This window comes from Microdochium trichocladiopsis (assembly GCF_020744255.1).
Source record: "Microdochium trichocladiopsis strain MPI-CAGE-CH-0230 chromosome Unknown B0I36scaffold_11, whole genome shotgun sequence".
NCBI classification, from domain to species: Eukaryota; Fungi; Ascomycota; class Sordariomycetes; order Xylariales; family Microdochiaceae; genus Microdochium; species Microdochium trichocladiopsis.
In genome coordinates this window covers 904,322-920,473 of record NW_025763554.1, presented here as the reverse complement: position 1 = coordinate 920,473, position 16,152 = coordinate 904,322, and the positions used below count along the sequence as shown (strand labels likewise).

Genomic DNA, 16,152 nt, shown 5'->3' with positions numbered 1-16,152 from the left:
TGGAAGCCACCTCGAAGCCATCATGATCCATCCGGCGTACAGGAAACTCTGCGGACACCCCACGTTGGCTCAGCGTACTGAGCAGGTATTCGGTAGACGCTCCGATGTACGGATGCAACGACGACGTTGGGTCGTTGAGTTGATGTAGAAACCTGTGGATGTCGCCTCTTACTTTTTGATCGACTGCATGGCATTTTGGATGAGCCCCGCCAACCAAAAATCGAGTGATATACCAGCAGCGCACAACGGGTTCCCTTATGTGCAACCAGTTCATCACCTTGACTTATCTGGCCCCATACCAAATACTAAAGGTGCATGTGCTTCCATGCCGCCCGGGCGCTTATGGCTGCTTCGTAGGTGCTGAAGGTGCCCTCCACGTTCCTCACAACCTCTGGTGCCCCGCAGGAGTATTGACGTAGTGATGAAGCTACAATTGCGTGTTGACATCATGAGCCATCACAAGTGACAAGCCCAACTCTGCTGTTATGGCCTGTAGCGATTGCTCATCTCGATGCCTGAGGTATATAATGCGTGAATGCTGAGCTGACAGGTTGCGCTCTGCTGTAAACTGCTTCATTCACAAGACTCACACCTAGCTTTATTGCAAACATCAGCCATATCAACCACGTTCCGCAATTACAGTACACATCATGTCTGACCAAGGCGGCGACTTGTTTGCGATGGCCAAGGACGGCACCAAGGGTAAGAGAAGAACAATCCCAGAGGCAGTAGGCCACTTTGACGGGAGCAATGCCTAATGCTTCCTTGACAACAATAGTCCCCGAAGATGCCGCCAAGCCCAACATTGTCCCGTCCAAGCCCAGCGCGAGCCAACTCAAAGACACTACAGGCGGCCTCGGAGCTGCCAGTCTCGAGGCTGCGGCCGACAACTACACGGTAGCTTCGAATGGCCTCGGAGACGGCATTACCGGTACTGGAGATGTCCTGCCCGACTCGACGACGGCCAAGACATTCGGCTCGAACAGCTACGGCGGCAAGAACCCGCACAAGGAGAGTCGCGGGCACGGAAGGGCTTCGGCGGTGCTCAGCTCCAAGGTGAACCGCGCTGAGAAAGAGGAGCGGGAACCGGAGCGGGTATTGTAGTGTATCGGTATGTAGGGCGACTCTTTGGTAGAGCAAGTGTGCTCTACGCGCGGTGATTGCATAATCGAATATTTTGCGGCGCAGGAGATAAAGCACGGGGTGTAATTATTTGGGAGTTGATGCCGTACACGCTGCAACGTTACGCAACGGAGTGCGCCCCCAGCAGATTGATTTGGCACGATCCGTGAGGATGAGGTTGAGACATAGTGTACGCACATTGGGCGTGAAGCACAGGCGTTAAGCTGGGGGAATGCACACAAACTGCATCGGATGCTGTCCCGCCTCAGCCTGGCTGTATGACGCGTCTAGTCTGGGGAATGCGCAGCACGGGCACTGCCATAGGCCTGTGGGGATTTGAACCACCTTGGTACGTCCAGAGGGGGTTCTCGTCCGAGGTGAGCGGCCTCTGCGGTACCAACGGCGACCGCGGGACATCTGGAATGGTTGACATGACTAGATCTCAAACTGGGAGTGCCGGGGTGCTGGTGGGCCATTGCTCCGTGAAGGGTCTTTGTCGTGACATCGTGTGTCGTGAGCTCTCTGCCAGAGGCCGTGGCTGGCCTTGACACTGGTTCGCGGCCAGGGGTCCCGAGGGCACGACAAAGCAAAGAAAGGGACACCCTGGCTGGCGCTAGCGAGGGCACGAATGCAGGTTCTTTGATTGAATGTCTGGGCTGGCGGCCCCGGCTTGCAGTGGCACGTCGTCATACCCGCCGCCACTCCACCCGCCCTTCGCGCGAACACATCCCAGACTCCTCCCATGCTGGCCCTTTGGAGCGCAGCCCAGAGAGAGTCCTGTCTGCAGCCTGGCCGCCGCCCAAACCCTGCACCACTGCCACCACGTTGTCAAGGAGAGCCCATCACCAACTGCCCTCTCCGCCCGAGGGCCCTCAAGCGTCGCTCGAACTAATTTTGATAGCCTGTCGCTTGGCCGCTGCTCTTTCAAGCTTGTTATATCGCTTAGAGTAAACCGGACAGCCCGAAGGTGACGTCCACATCACTGCCCGACAGTTCCAAGCACTGCGCTCGTGTCCTGCGCGAAACAGACCTCGGCAATCGCCATGGACGGCGGTTCGTATAACAACGTCGTGAGGACAAGCAGCCCCTTCTCTGCATCGTAAGTTGCAGCCCACACTTCTTGTGTCTCCTTTGCCTGCTTTTCCGCCCGCAACTTCTACCGGATTCTGGCCAACACCTTTGACTTTCCCCTCTCTTAGGTCCCCGACGAGCAACCCGAATGCATACAAGGCAAATGTAAACCGGACGAAGACGAGAAAATGGGTCGAGGCTCGCGTGCAGAATTACGACGGAGACGACTGGGGGGGTGACGATTATGACGACGAGGATGAACCAGAAGAGCCCATGCCTGCGCCACTGCAGAAGGCTCCCACTGGTGGTCTGCCATCAACTCTTCGCGCGGTCTCGCAGCCATTACAAGCCCGATCTACCGATGCGACAGATTTGTACGGCCGCCGTAGCTTTGGAGAACCAGGCACGAATCTAAGCAACCCGCATAATGGCGCGAACTTTGCTGCGCCTAGCTCGCAGCATCAGCTGCCCGCGTCGCTACCCCACGAGCAGCCAACATATACCATGAGCACACCACCAGGCGCGCAGCCCTTCTCTCCCCCGGCCGCACCAAGTTATGCCGCAGAGCCTCAACAGGATCCGTCGATGATGAATGCTACATTCCCGCCTCGCAAGAGCAGTATGAGTGGCGCGGGAGGTGTACCTCAAGGACCTTACGACCCGCAAAATGGATTCCAGCCTGGATACGGGACCAGCACTCGGCAACACGAGGGCCTGCCCACGCAGGAGAGCCCTGCGCCACCCGCAGCCAACAAGCCAAGATTTGTAAGACCCTCCGACATCTACAAGCGCATGAGCCAAGAGAAAGAACGGGAGCGTTTGTCCATGGAATCGAACCGCCCGAGTCTGGATGGCATCACTGGAAGAGGAAACGGCGCCACTTCGCCCGAAGCGAGCCGCACCTCCGGCGAGCAACGACGCAAGGCTAGCCTGGATCGTGACGAGCCTGCAGACTACACTCTGCACGGCGATAGAACGGCGCTTCCCACAGTCGCGGAAAGAGACCAATCAGCTGACATTTCTCCCATCAAGACGTCTACCTTCGACACAGGACCATCGCTGCAGGCCAAAGGGCCCGAGTCAACCAGCCCGTTATTGCCCGAAGTGTCAAGAATGTCCATGTTCGGAGACGACTTCTTCTCGTCAAGTATCAAGGATCTCTCGCCCCCGAAGCAGACAAATATTGCGCCGATTGCAGAGTCAGACGAGCGGCAACCACGGGAACCCATCGCCGCAGGTGCGAAGACGACACAAACGAGTGGTGCAGACAGTGCGGCTGATGCTGGGCTGGGTACGGCGGCTGCAAAGAAGACTGCCCATGGGCATCTTGCGCGGCCATCGCTACCTGGTGGGTGGGTTTCCGAGACACCAACGCCATTGGAGACACCAGCAGAGTCTCTGCCTGTTACCGATATGAGGCTGCCTGCGCCTGCGACGTCGAGAGGTGTCGCGAGCTCGGCGGCCGAGAGAAATGATGCTCCTGCCAACGTCATGGCAACGGCTCCTGGTGCCGATGCTGCCGCCGCCAGTGATTCCGGGGAGAAATGGGAGCCACCCAGCAACGGCCCTCCCACCAAGCTAGAGCAACACCCGACACCTCATTCTCTGCCACCACTCAAAACCCAAGATCCGCTCAAAGGCACGACCGACAGTATCCGCGAAGGCCCAGGCGCAGAATCGGCCACCAGCAATATTGCGCCGTCCTCGTCTGTTTACCAAGACTCCCCTCAAGTCATGTCACATCCACAATCGAGCTCAGAGACGCCGGTATACTCTCGGCAAGAAAATCTACCTCCTACCTTCGCTCCTCCACTGGGCGCACCAAGGAAGTCTACACTAAGCTCCGTCACAACAGCATCGCCACTTAAGGAGAGCGACGTGCTCAGAGAGGAGATCATCAAGTCGCTCAGTCCAGCTGTCGACTCCCCAACCCACGAAGCGCGTCTCGGCCCGCCGACTCCCTCGTCGCCGAATGCGCCTGACATGCCGCACGAAAGCAGATCATTGTCAGGCATTTACGACGACTACTACGGGTTTCAGGAGGATAAGGCCTTGCAAGAGACAAGTCGGTACCTGAAGTCAGACGCAGAACCCCAACAAGGCCCAGCACCATCTGCTGCTACCCAGGCCAATGCAAACCTGCCGGAGATTCGTCCTCTGAGCCCAAATAAGCAGGGACTCAATCCACAAGTTAGCACAGAGCACCGGGAACGGCGGTTCTCGTTCGACGCAGGCCCGGAACACGTCACGTTGAGCCCTGTTGAAGCTCCGACGTCCACCGCTGTCTCGTTCGGGTCTATGAGTGATAGGCAGCCTTCACGACCAGAATATCAGGCGGCTGATCGGACCGAGACATCCAACGGACCACCGCCACGCGAGACAACGAGCGGCCCGGAGTCGACAAATACGCAACTGCATGCACCAAGTCAGACGATCACACACCAGGTCTCACAAATGAGCATTGGTGCCAATAACGACGGGGATGTGAACATGATTGATCAGCCCTCGCCCTTGTCAGCTGGCAAGAGCGAAACGCCAAGAGGAGCTACGCCTGGGCCGATAGAGGACAAAGTGTTGGTGTTACCAGACTCGACCGCCGACGACTCTACAGCACCAGAAGTTGTATCAGATCAGATATTGGCATCAGACAAGGCGGAGGTGCTTCCAGAGACGGCTGATGCTCCTGCTCCAGCTGGCAACACATCAGGAAAGATCATGCCATTCCGCGAGATTCTCAGCATCGGCTTGCCGCAACACCGAATCCAAAAATTCGACGAGACGCGCGTGCAGTTCTTCAACATGGACACTGGTCTTGGTGACTGGCTGCGACACATGCACGCTCAAGGCGATGGCACCAACACAGATGGACCACGTGGAGGCAACGATCTGGCTTCGCCTACGACCGCTCCGGCTTCACAACAACCATACTACCAGCAGTACTTGAACGCAAGCAACCCGAACCTCAGCATGCCGCCTCCGGGACGGACAAACACAGGCAACGTCGCTGGCCAGTCTCCTAATATGTCTCAGGGGCAACAAGCCCAATTCGGCTCCAGCGGCTTCAATACTGGCGGACAAGTTGGCACCAAGGGCAAGGAACTGCTCCAAGCGGCGGGTGTTCTAGGCAACAAGGGTGTGAAGACAGGCATGAAGTTCTTCAACAAGAGCAAGACGAAGCTACGCGAGAGGGGGTTCAACTAGGACATGGAGTAGCAACCTCGGTACTTGGTGCAGGCTTGCTACAGGACCGTAGTGCAAGCACGGTCGTGTATTTACAGGTCGCTTGGTTCGGGCTCCATTCACGTCGTGCTTGGACAGACGGGGGCTTGAATTTCTTCGCTTGGTAACATATTTATCCATTATCGTGCTCAGTGTACATTCCGCAGCTTCACACGATCTACCCTTCAAGATATGTACAGTACCTAAGTCATGCATTCGCCGCCAGCCCGTGTGCTTTGCACATCAATGTCGTCCAACCACCGTGCAGACCAGGATGATGTAGCCGATCCGCCTCGGCATTGCAGGGCTGTGCCTCAACGACTGTTTATTCACACACAGGAAGAAACAGACAAGGACGGCACAGACAAGCGAGGCGAAATTGACATGATCCAAGAATGGAAGCAACCAGGGCAGCAGCGGCCGCCGTGGCAGGGACGCAATGGAAGTGGATTCGGATCGTTGATGGCGAAGAAACCCCCCAGGGAAACCCGCCCCCAGTGTTTCTATTTCTGGCCGCGAATGACGCTTGTTTTGCTGTTAGCGTGGGTTGCTGGCTGCACGAGTGGGCGGCAGGCTGGGCAGCCCTAAACGACGACCAGGGGATCCCAGGCTGTACTGAGCCTGCCCCCACTACCGTAATTCCTACCGAACTACGGATGTACTGCGTGATGGCTACTGCGTGACGGTTGTGGCCCCCTCCACCTTCCACTTGCAGGAGCCAAGGCATCCACATCGCCTGCAGGCAGTCACTCATGCCTGCAAAACCAAACAACCAACTGGGTGAAAAGGCGAAGTTGCTCTGGCCTGACTGGGCTGGAGTGGATTGCGGGAGACGAGATGCTGCGCATGCCTCTGAGAAGGAAAGGGCAGGGGGCCAGCTATTATTAATTTCTTTTCTGACATGGCGGGTCCCCCGGCCCCCCAGACAACGAAGCCAATGCCCAGTGGCGTGGGAACGGTCGGTCGTTAGGATGGGGGGTTTAATGTCCCTCCGAGGGATGCACGGTGCTCATGTTTCTTCTCCCATCGGACGTGGGCGCCAATGGGATTGCACCTGAGCTCATGTCAGTGCGTGCTGCTTTGAGCCCTTTGACAGCCGAACAATTGGACTTTGCACGCCAATGCAGACACGGAGAAACGGTGCGAAAGAGATGGCTGTAGGTTCTATGCGAAGGTACAGGAGAACTAAAGGGACAGCAGAAGAATGCTTCCTGGACCCTGTCGCCTCTGAAAAGTGAACAGACGATCGTCTCTGATCGTCGCTCGACGGGAAGCGGCCACGAACAGGAGACCGAGATGACAGATGTTGTTTGGTCCCCACAGGGCCAACAACGGCCCTGGCCTGCACCCAGCCGCAGGCTCAGCCCCCCTCCGCCGTCCCTGGTCGCTGTGTGCACGAGCGCTGTCTATCGTCGCTCAGGGTCGTCCCAGCCCGGCCAGGTTGGTCGTGCACGCTAAGTCAGCAAGGTGGCAGGTATTGCAGCTCCTGTGGAGCAAGGCAGCTCCCCGAAAGTGGAGGGAGAGCATCCGCATCGTCAGTCGGCTCGCCTGCTAAAGAGTGCGCGCTGGCGGCCCCCTCAGCTGCACGTCCAATCTCACGGGCCTCAGCCTTCGCTGACTCTGCATCTCGTCTCGCTCGCTTTTCGCATTGGCCTTCACCTCTTTCCCTTCCCTCCAGGAGACCTGTACTATACTGCCTACGAGAGAAAAACCTTGCGTGCTTAGCTCTCACCCCGTCCACCAGACCTCGTCGTGGTCGTGGTCGTCTTGCCGCCAAGCTTTGCGGGTCCCCTCCTGCCTTAGGCGTGCTCAGCCTCAGACCCCCAGCTAGAGCTATCCAGTAGCTCCCGCTTTCCCCTTGAGACATCTTTTCTGACCAGGACCAACGTCCCCTCCTGTCAGCCTCTCACCTCGTCAATTTTATTTCTGGCGAGAAGCTCCTTTCGGCTTGCGCCCAGGCTCAATCATTCGACCTGCTTCACTTTCTTGCGCATCACCATCTCATCTTGTTGCAGCTCCAAGGAGCTCAAGCAGAGCAGACAACTAGTCAGAGCTCGCCGCGCAAAGCGACTCGTCGCAACCATCGCCTCGAGGCAGTTGGCCAGTCGCATCTTGTCGCATAATGTTCTAGCCCCCCCGAATCGAGTCCATTCCACTGGCGACAGATACAGCACTCGATCGCGAGCATCATCAGCACCAACGAGCCTACGCTGAGGATTCATTCGAAGCTCCCTTGCCGGGCACAAGCTATTCTTACGCAATGGCAGGTGCTCAAACCCGGCCTAACGCATTTGGTGGCCAGCAGCCTGGCTCTCCCGAGCGCCAGTCTTCCTTCATTGGCCTGCCCCCAATTCGCCGAACCTCAACGTTTGGTGGCCTGCTGGGCAAGGGCGAGGGCGACGACTCCTCGATCGCATCCTCGGATAAGGACATCCCTCCTGTACCTGTGGTTCCACAGAACCTCGGTCCCCAGGGCCAGAGCATGCAGAACATGAACAACGCAGGCCCTCCGCAGGGCCAGCAACCGCAGCAATTTTACCAGCATCAACAGCAACACTTTATGCAACAAGGCCCGCCTCAGCAGTACATGAACGGCGCGCAACCTGGAGGACCGCCAATGGGGCCTGGCTCTGGCCCTAATGGCTTCATGGCCGGGCGTGGCTTCAGTGGTCCCGGAGGGCCATCGCCGCCTCAGCAGTTCGGGTTCGGCCGTGGCGGTCCAGGAGGTCCGGGGCCTCAATTTGGGCAAGGACCACCGGGCATGCCAGGACCATCCTTCCCACCTCAGGCTGGGGGCAATCCCGTCCAGAAGTTTCCTCCAGGCGGCCAATGGAAGCTGGTCGAGGCGCATCTTTCAGAACCTCTACATCAGCCGAATCGCAACAGGAGTCCCCAGTTGCCTCAGCCTAGCCACTTTGCTTATGACAAGGAGACCGAGCCACTTCCGCCGCCGCCCTCAAGTTCCGGCATACCTCAGCGTCGCAATAATAGCAGCATGCCGCCTATCTCGGCACAGCGGTGGCCGACCTTATTCCAAGAGTCTGGCCAGCCCGGTCAGCCCGGGCAGCAAGGCCCTCCAGGTCAACCTGGACAGTTCGATCCCCAAGGCCAGCCAATCCAACAACAGCCAGTCGAGCCTCACAAGAACAGTCTCTCGCGAACATCGACGAACGAGGTCCCCGAAAACGAGCGTGGTCACACACGTAATTTGTCTTCCGGGCTTCTCAGCAAGTTCAGCCGCGCTCGTGCTGGATCTGTCTCGGATGATAAGTCTTCGGTGCATGTCGTGGGAAACGACGCGGCGTCAGTCATGAGCGCGGAGACCACGGACAACAAAGAGAAGAAGGGTTTCTTCAATAACCTCGCCAGGCGCAGCACGGCGGCAGTGGATCAGATAACTGGACCATCGCAACCTCCTCAACAACAGCAACCATCGGACATGCCATCACCCGACCGTCGGCGGACATTTTTCTCCGGCGGTGACGGCCAAAACCAATCGAAGCCAAAATCCAGTCTCAATCTAATGCGCACAGCCACCAACGAATCGACTCCCAGCCAAGCACCTGTTTCCTCCGGCAAGAAGCGTCTCTCTGGGTTTGTAGACAGACTGAAAGGCTCCTCGTCAAGCGCGAAGGAAAATGACCAACCAAACAAGTCTGGTCCTCCGCAATCTAGCTCCGGGCCTCAGCAAGCTCCAGGATTTCAGGGTGGACCAAATGGCCAATTTCCACCATCGGGGCAGTTCCAACAGCCGGGTCAAATTCCGCAAGGCGGTCGACTTCCTTCAGGTGGCTTTCAACCGCAGACTGGGGCGCCAGGTGCTCAAGGCATGCCCGGCCAGGGTCCTTGGGGGCCTCCAGGACCGCTGCCTGGCCAGCAGCTCCCACCTGGTCAAGGACCGCCACAAAACTTCCAGACTCCCAATGGACCACCACAAGGCTTTCAGCCTGGCCAGGGCCAAAACCCTCAACTTCGACAATTCTCGGGGCCTGGTTCAGGCCCTGGTCAGGCCACAGGTCCACAGCAAGGTGGTCCTCAAGCCATGCAGCAACGACAATTCTCGGGGCCCGGGCCTCTGCAGCCTCAGCCAACTGGTCCGCAGCAAGGGGGACTTCCCGCCGTCCAACAAGGCCAGCTTCAAGGGCCGCCTGGAGCACAGCAAGCTGGTCAGACGCCAAACACCCAGCAGATCGCACCCCAAGGCTTCCAGCAAAGGCCCCCATCGCAAGGTCCGCAGCAATCCCAGCCAGGAAGCCCGCAGCTAAGTCAATTTTACGGTGCTCAGCAGGGACGCCCGCAAAGTCCTCTGGTCCAGCAGACTACGGGCTCGACGACGGGTCGGCCGCCGTCAATCGCGCAGCAAGGTCCTGGATCTGGTGCGCAGCAGCGCATTTCGCAGCCTCCTGGCCAGCTGCAACAGCCACAACAGGGAGGGCCTCAGGGCGGGCCTGGCGGACCTGGCCAGGTTGGGCAGCCCCCATACGGTCAACCAAATGCACCGGGACAACAATTCCGTCCCGGACAACAGCCACCTCCGAACTTTCAAGGACAGGGGCGTCCTCAAGGACCTCCTGCTCCAGGTCAAATTGGCCAGGTCGGCCAACAAGGGCTCACAGCTGGCGGTCCTCCTGGTGCCATCCATCCGGCTAGTGGAGGGTCTGGAGCACCTCAGAATCCGTGGGGAGTTGCAACAACGATCGCAGCGCCGCAGGGAGGTCAAGGCCGGAAGACCAGTGGCCTATTTGGCGGCCTTCTCAACAAGCTGAAAGGCAATGATGCCGAGCAACAGCCGGCTCAAACAGTTGCCCGGCAAGATGAAAATGCTTCACACTTTCCGGGACAGCAACGGCCTCCTTCCCAACAAAGACCTCCATCTCAGCTTAGCGCGAAGCCTCTGCCAGGTCAACAGCTCCCTGGTCAACCCGGGCAGCCGCCATTCGCTCAAGGTCACCCACGACCTCATTCCGGTGCCGGTGGCCCCGACGTACAGGGTGGCATGGGACGCGGCCAAATGTCACCTGCCCCTGGACAACTCCAGCCTGGCATGCGGCAAACGTCTCAATCGAGCATTGGCCTTCCAATCCAAGGCGGCACACCGAGTCCGCAGCCTGGTCAGAACCTCGACCCGAGACTATCGCTGCCATCGCAGCAGAACTCTCAGATTCCTCTCCGACCAAGTGGCGAATTCAACCGCCAGAACCCGTTGGGGTCCCATCCTGTCACTCCGTCGGCCGGTAATGATCACGACCAGGATCCGCTGGAGACAGCACAGATCCATACTGCTCACCGGATTTCCTTGCGCCCATCCAGAGAGCGCCTCAGTGTTGTCGGTCTGCCTGGTACACCCGTCCGGAAGCCAGTTGGCTCCGGTCTGTCTGCTCCGGACAGAGCTTCCGTGGTCTCCGGTCATACTGTATCGACTGTGACTCAGCCTAACAGTGCCATCTCCCGGCCTGATGGCTCGAGCCACGACGGCGAATCATCAGACGCTGGTGTTAGGGAGCAATCCTCTCAGGGCACAAGTTCACCCGCACCACTGAAGCCACAATTCAACGCTCCCGCGGCGACGGCTCTCGGCCGTCAGCCTTCGCTGCCAACTCCATCGCAGACTCCTGCTCCACACCCGCCATCGCCTAGTGCCCCAAGCGCTCCGAGCCACGCGCCAAGTCAAGCGTCGCCACGCCCATCGATGGCTGAGACCGCCTCGATCTCCGGCACCGAACGACAAGAAACACGACCTGGCATCCCTCCTGTCCAGCCAGGACCTGGCCCGCAGCCTGGGAACGCGCCTCAAGGCTTCCCGCCATCTCAAGAAGGACCTCCTAGAACACCAAATTATCCTCAGCAACAATTTATGGGACAACCCCCTCGACCTACAGGCAGCCCTGCACCCTCGCAACAGGAAACTTCCGGTACCATGTCCAAGCTTTTTGGTAAGAAAGAGAAGACACCTGCGCAGTCCTTCGGCCCTGGGCAGCCAACAGAGAAGAAAGAGAAAACCAGCTCGAAGCTTCTTGGCGCGTTCAGACGTGGGTCTAAGCAAGTCGAGCAGCCGGTCTCTTCACAACCGCAGCAACAGCAGCCCCCTAATGGTCAGCCTGGGCAAGGCCGTGGTCAGTTCCCTCCACAGATGCAACAACGGATGCACATGCAGATGCAAGGTGGCCGTGGTCAAGGTCCGCCGCCGATGCAGGGAGGTAGAGGGCAAGGACCCATGCCAGGTCCTCTACAAGGACCGCCTCCGATGTCAGGTGGCCGTGGGCAGATCCCTCCTCAGATGCAAGCTGGTCGGGGACAGATGCCGCCACAGGGTCCCCCAGGGGCCCAGGGTTTCCCTCAAGGTCAGTTTGGGCGAGGACAGCCACCGCAACCAGCTCCGCAGCAGTGGGCAGCTGGTCAGCAGCGGGCTCCTTCATTTGCTGGGGAGCAGCAGTATGCTCCTGTGCCTATCCCACGAGGCTACGAGGCCGTACATGGCTATGGCCAACCAAACATGATGGCTCCCAGTGCGTACAATCTCGGTCGACAGTACACTGGCCCAGGCCCTCAGCAGTGGAATCCGCAATGGGGGCCTCCGCCGCCACAACAGGGCATGCCCGGCCCCGCCCCCATGGGAGGTCCCTATGGTGCTATGAGCGGACCGCCGCCATCGCAGCAGTTTGCCCCAGGTAATGCGCCTTCATCAGGCGCTCCAGTGCCTCAAAGCGGTCCTACACCTGGTCCTGTCAATACTGGACCACAGCAAGCTGGACCAGTCATCCAAGAGCAAGGCTTCCGTGGGGCTGACGCGGCTGCTGCGCAGACGCAACAGAGCCCACCTCCGGCTCAGAATGCGCAATTCCAACCTCCATCTCAGCCGTCTCAACCTCTGGCACCCACTCAGTTCCAAGGACTGACAGCTGCTCAACGCCCACAAGGTGCCCTGCCTTCTGAGCCCAGTCAATCTGACGAGAGCCCAACGATCGCGCCCCAAGTGGCTGTCCCCGTGGCTGGAGCCGTCTCACCTCCGGCACAGGGTCCTACCTCGCCACCAGTCGATCCGTCCTACAATGTGTCTCCTCCTGTGCCCGAGGAGGGCAACCAGGGCCGGAGTCAGCCGAAACCCATGACCGTTCAAGGAGCCGTCACTCCTCCGACAAATGCTTCCACACCACACAATGTCCCTGTCCCAGATTCGGCAACAACATTCTCACCTGTGAACCCTGCAGCAAGCCGTCTACCAAACCCTCCGCCACCGACCGTCTCGCCTCCAGACGAGTCTGGCGAGGAAGCGGAACACTCACGCCCGACGCCACCTCCCCAGCATCGGCTGAGTGACATACGTCTGATGTCTTCGAAGAGCGCCGAGGCGTCAGAAAAGACACGTGGCGACTTCGCCAGCCCGGACCACGCTGATCGTGCTCAGCAACAAAATGGCCACTCAGGCCTGCTCGCTGCCCGCGCCATGAGCATGAGCCCGCCTCAGCAGCAGCAGCCCGGTCCTGGTCAGCAGGGTGCGATCATGAACGGCCCTCAGACACCAGTCAACAGCCAGCAGCCCAACCAAATAACGAACAACACCGCCAACATGAACATCAATGTGGCTCAGGCCAACGGGCACAGGCAACACTCGGACGACTACTACGATGCCACGCCTCGTAAGCCTCCCGTTGCCAACCAGGCCGCCCAGCAGCAGCAGCAGGAGCCGCCAGCCCACAAGCATAAGAATGTCGCTGCGGCGGTCGCCGTCGGTGGCGCAGCTGGAGTGATGGGCGCCGCTGGCGCAGCCGCGACTGTCTCAGACGAGGATCTTCCTCCCAATGGGACCGCCAATGGCAGCCAGGATCACGACCGTGACGCTGAGGAGAAGCAGGTCGTCGAAGAGGCGTACGAGCTACCCGCTGTCAACGACAACTCTGAGGACCTGCTCGTCATGAGCGCCACATCGTACCCTGGACAAGAGTGGAACCCTTACGGTGCTGGCGAGTTTGGAGATTACGACTAGACTGAAAAGGGTGGTGAAGTTGGATTGTGAATCATGATTCCAAGTTGATAATCATTCATTTTTGAGAGGCTGCGGCGACATGACACGTTCGATTTCTCTTCATTTCCTTTCCTATTGTTTCTTGGGGCTAGTTTACCACTTTTGTCTAAACACCCGACATAGCCTGCTTGTCTTGGCATCGCCCATATAGCGCCCTGTTTTGTTTTCAGAGGCGGAATTTTCTTGTGTTGAATAAAATTTCCATATACGCTTGACTTGATACCTCGACTATGACATGAAATGGTTGATTGGAGTAGTGAACTGGCCCGCGAGCATGTGGAACTGCCGCTCAACGGCATAGAGATCTCATCGACTGTTGAAAACGTGCACCTAGATCATAGATGATATTGCTACGAAAACCGGACAGGACTGCCTGTTGAATGAAAGCAAACTGACTGTATTATCAAGAGCCCAATTCCCCTGAGTACTCAGGCATTCTCTAGCCAAATAGCCTGTGCACAATGTACGTGCTGCAGAGAGAGCTACTGGGAATCAACCAGCAACCCATGTTCAAGAAACTGGTCGGGAACTTCTGCAGTCCCGCTGTCAACAGGAGGGGGGCCCGCCAGCTCCTCTTCCTGCTGTGATCCTTGTCGCGGATGTTGTTTGTTGTCGTGGTTGGACTTGCTCGGCTTGGGTGAGATAAGCCACGGATTGATCTGCCAACTATTGGATAGACCGACGGCTACGACGAAAACTACGACGAGGACTACGATGACGACGACGATGACGACGATGACAACCCCTTTGTCGTACCCGCGCGAGTGAGTGATCTTGTGCGTGAGCTACGGCTCCATCTCGCGGAGGAGTGGTGGCGTTGATGTGTCCTCCTCGAGGGGCCAGACACGCTCTTGCGCCCATGGCCGAGCTCGACGTCGCTGGCATTGCGACTGGCGCTGTTGAGCACTCGGCTGAAGAGATGTTCCGTGCTATCGTCTCCAGCATGCTGCTGGTGCTGGTGCACGCTGCCCCTGCTGCTACCGTAATTATGCGTAGCACGACCTATGGGGGATGAGGAGGAGGCGACAGAGCTCTGGGAGAGAAATGCGGCCCTGTCTGCTTCCCCTTCTTCCTCCCTTTCCCGTCTGACTCCTCCTCCTGGTCCCTTCCCAGCGCTGCCATGGCTGTTGTTGCTACTGCCGCCGCCGCCGCCGCTGCTCGCACCACCACCACCACCAGCGACAGCGACTCGGTCCTCCCGCGTGACGCGGATCTCGTGCGTGATGAAGATCTTGCCCCACTGCAGCGTCGAGATGACGGGCCAGAAGATGGGGATGCTCGCGCATATGGCGGCAATGTCGACCTCGACGGCCGCGAGGACGAAGGTGACCGGAGCGTACCACGTCGGGTCGCGCGTCGGGTACGTCGCGGCCTGGTGATGGACGATTGTCTGGAGGCGCCAGCCTGCGATTGCGAGGACTCTGCGGGTGGGGGGTCATCGCAAAAAAGGAAGGGTTTGTTAGTCGGGTCTTTTGATATCAGTTTTTCTTTTTTTTTGTTCTTTTTGAAAGATCCCCCGGAACAGCCTTTTGTTACCGTGGCGAAGAAGGGGGTAAACGAACTTACACTAGACCCATCGCCAGCAGACCGGCGACACGCAGGCGATCCGCACGTGTACTGCTAGCTTTGCGTAGTAAAGGCAGGGGCACGAGCAGCGTGAGCACATCGAGGGCGACGTTGATCGCGCCGTGGCTGATGTACGTCGCCACGAAAGGCCCCGGCTCCGGCGCGCCATAGCCGTAGCATCGTCCCGGCACCGCGTCGCCCAGCCATATCTTCCTAACGGGGGAGCAGGGAAACCAGGCCAAAAAGCAGTATGCAACGGACCAGAGGGCAGTAAAGACAATCAAGCATTGCGCGGCGCGGTGCGCGATGGTGCCACGCTCGAAGATGCGCAGGAATTGGAAGAGGAGGGCAAGCTTGATGAAAGATGTCGCGAGGTTGTAGCAAGCATTCGATATGTAAAAGGTCTATCAAAGGTAACCATGGCTGTCAGTACTGCTGGTAGCCCATAAAAGCAGGCTTGGCTTACCAGAAGATACGAAGGAATATCCTGCGGGTCTAGAAGCAGAAAGTGCTGCCCAAGCCCGTAGTGTACAGCTACTGGCCATCAGCATTCTGCGAGTGTAGCCGTGGACAAGACGGGCGATAATGGCTTACAGAGACACGTCGAGATTGATCCAGCCGTCATGGCTAACTACAGGTTGGAATGATCAGCAACAAGAACATACTTCCAGGCTCGCATCAGAGACTAGCTTACCACCGTGCCGGCGAGGAAGAGATCATCCCACCCAAGGCTGTGGACAATCTTGAAGCGAACATAGAAGCGAAAGATAGCACAAAGCCATGACATGATCTGCTCCCAGGGGTCAATCGATTTGCTGGATTTGCACATCCGGCATCATCAGTCATGAATCCAGTCAGGACATACCATGAATGTGATGACCATGCCCCAGATCACATCGCGCCGATTCGTCCACGGGAGCGGCTCGTCAAAGTTTGAGCTTCCGTAGTAGAACGCTTGTGCCATGACAACTTGTTGAAACTTTCCACCTTCTGACTTTTCGAGGAGGCGACGTAACAGGCAGCACAGGATTGCCTCGCCGATATATTCACTGTCCAAGAAGGAAAAGGATGCTGTTTTCACATGGGTGGTGGTGACACCAAATGGATCAGGTTGAGCTAAAGCCACATTCAACTCCATATATCCCAAAACC

The 16,152-nt window shown here is 58.1% G+C and overlaps 5 protein-coding genes across 5 annotated transcripts; 4 read left to right on the top strand and 1 right to left on the bottom strand.

Moving 5' to 3' along the window:
• Nucleotides 1–443: 443 nt before the first annotated feature.
• On the top strand, nt 444–1,340 carry B0I36DRAFT_335574 (uncharacterized protein). Its single transcript, XM_046155496.1, has 2 exons — nt 444–702; nt 779–1,340. Exons 1-2 carry the CDS (start codon nt 651–653, stop codon nt 1,102–1,104), a joined length of 378 nt encoding a protein of 125 aa, XP_046006514.1. The 5' UTR covers nt 444–650; the 3' UTR covers nt 1,105–1,340.
• Nucleotides 1,341–1,905: 565 nt separating this feature from the next.
• On the top strand, nt 1,906–5,662 carry B0I36DRAFT_335573 (uncharacterized protein). Its single transcript, XM_046155495.1, has 2 exons — nt 1,906–2,221; nt 2,322–5,662. The coding sequence occupies exons 1-2, from the start codon at nt 2,166–2,168 to the stop codon at nt 5,392–5,394; spliced, it is 3,129 nt and encodes a 1,042-aa protein (XP_046006513.1). The 5' UTR covers nt 1,906–2,165; the 3' UTR covers nt 5,395–5,662.
• A 2,010-nt stretch (nt 5,663–7,672) lies between these two features.
• Nucleotides 7,673–9,677, top strand: B0I36DRAFT_368283 (uncharacterized protein; the record flags this gene model as incomplete). Its single annotated transcript, XM_046159596.1, has 2 exons — nt 7,673–9,006; nt 9,068–9,677. The coding sequence occupies 2 exons, from the start codon at nt 7,673–7,675 to the stop codon at nt 9,675–9,677; spliced, it is 1,944 nt and encodes a 647-aa protein (XP_046006512.1).
• Nucleotides 9,678–11,908: 2,231 nt separating this feature from the next.
• Nucleotides 11,909–13,396, top strand: B0I36DRAFT_368282 (uncharacterized protein; the record flags this gene model as incomplete). The annotated part of the gene is made up of 1 exon (XM_046159595.1): nt 11,909–13,396. One exon carries the CDS (start codon nt 11,909–11,911, stop codon nt 13,394–13,396), a length of 1,488 nt encoding a protein of 495 aa, XP_046006511.1.
• A 269-nt stretch (nt 13,397–13,665) lies between these two features.
• Nucleotides 13,666–15,965, bottom strand: B0I36DRAFT_388492 (uncharacterized protein; the record flags this gene model as incomplete). Its single annotated transcript, XM_046161248.1, has 6 exons — nt 13,666–14,856; nt 15,002–15,405; nt 15,468–15,535; nt 15,596–15,632; nt 15,696–15,791; nt 15,867–15,965. 6 exons carry the CDS (start codon nt 15,963–15,965, stop codon nt 14,145–14,147), a joined length of 1,416 nt encoding a protein of 471 aa, XP_046006510.1. The 3' UTR covers nt 13,666–14,144.
• Nucleotides 15,966–16,152: the final 187 nt, after the last annotated feature.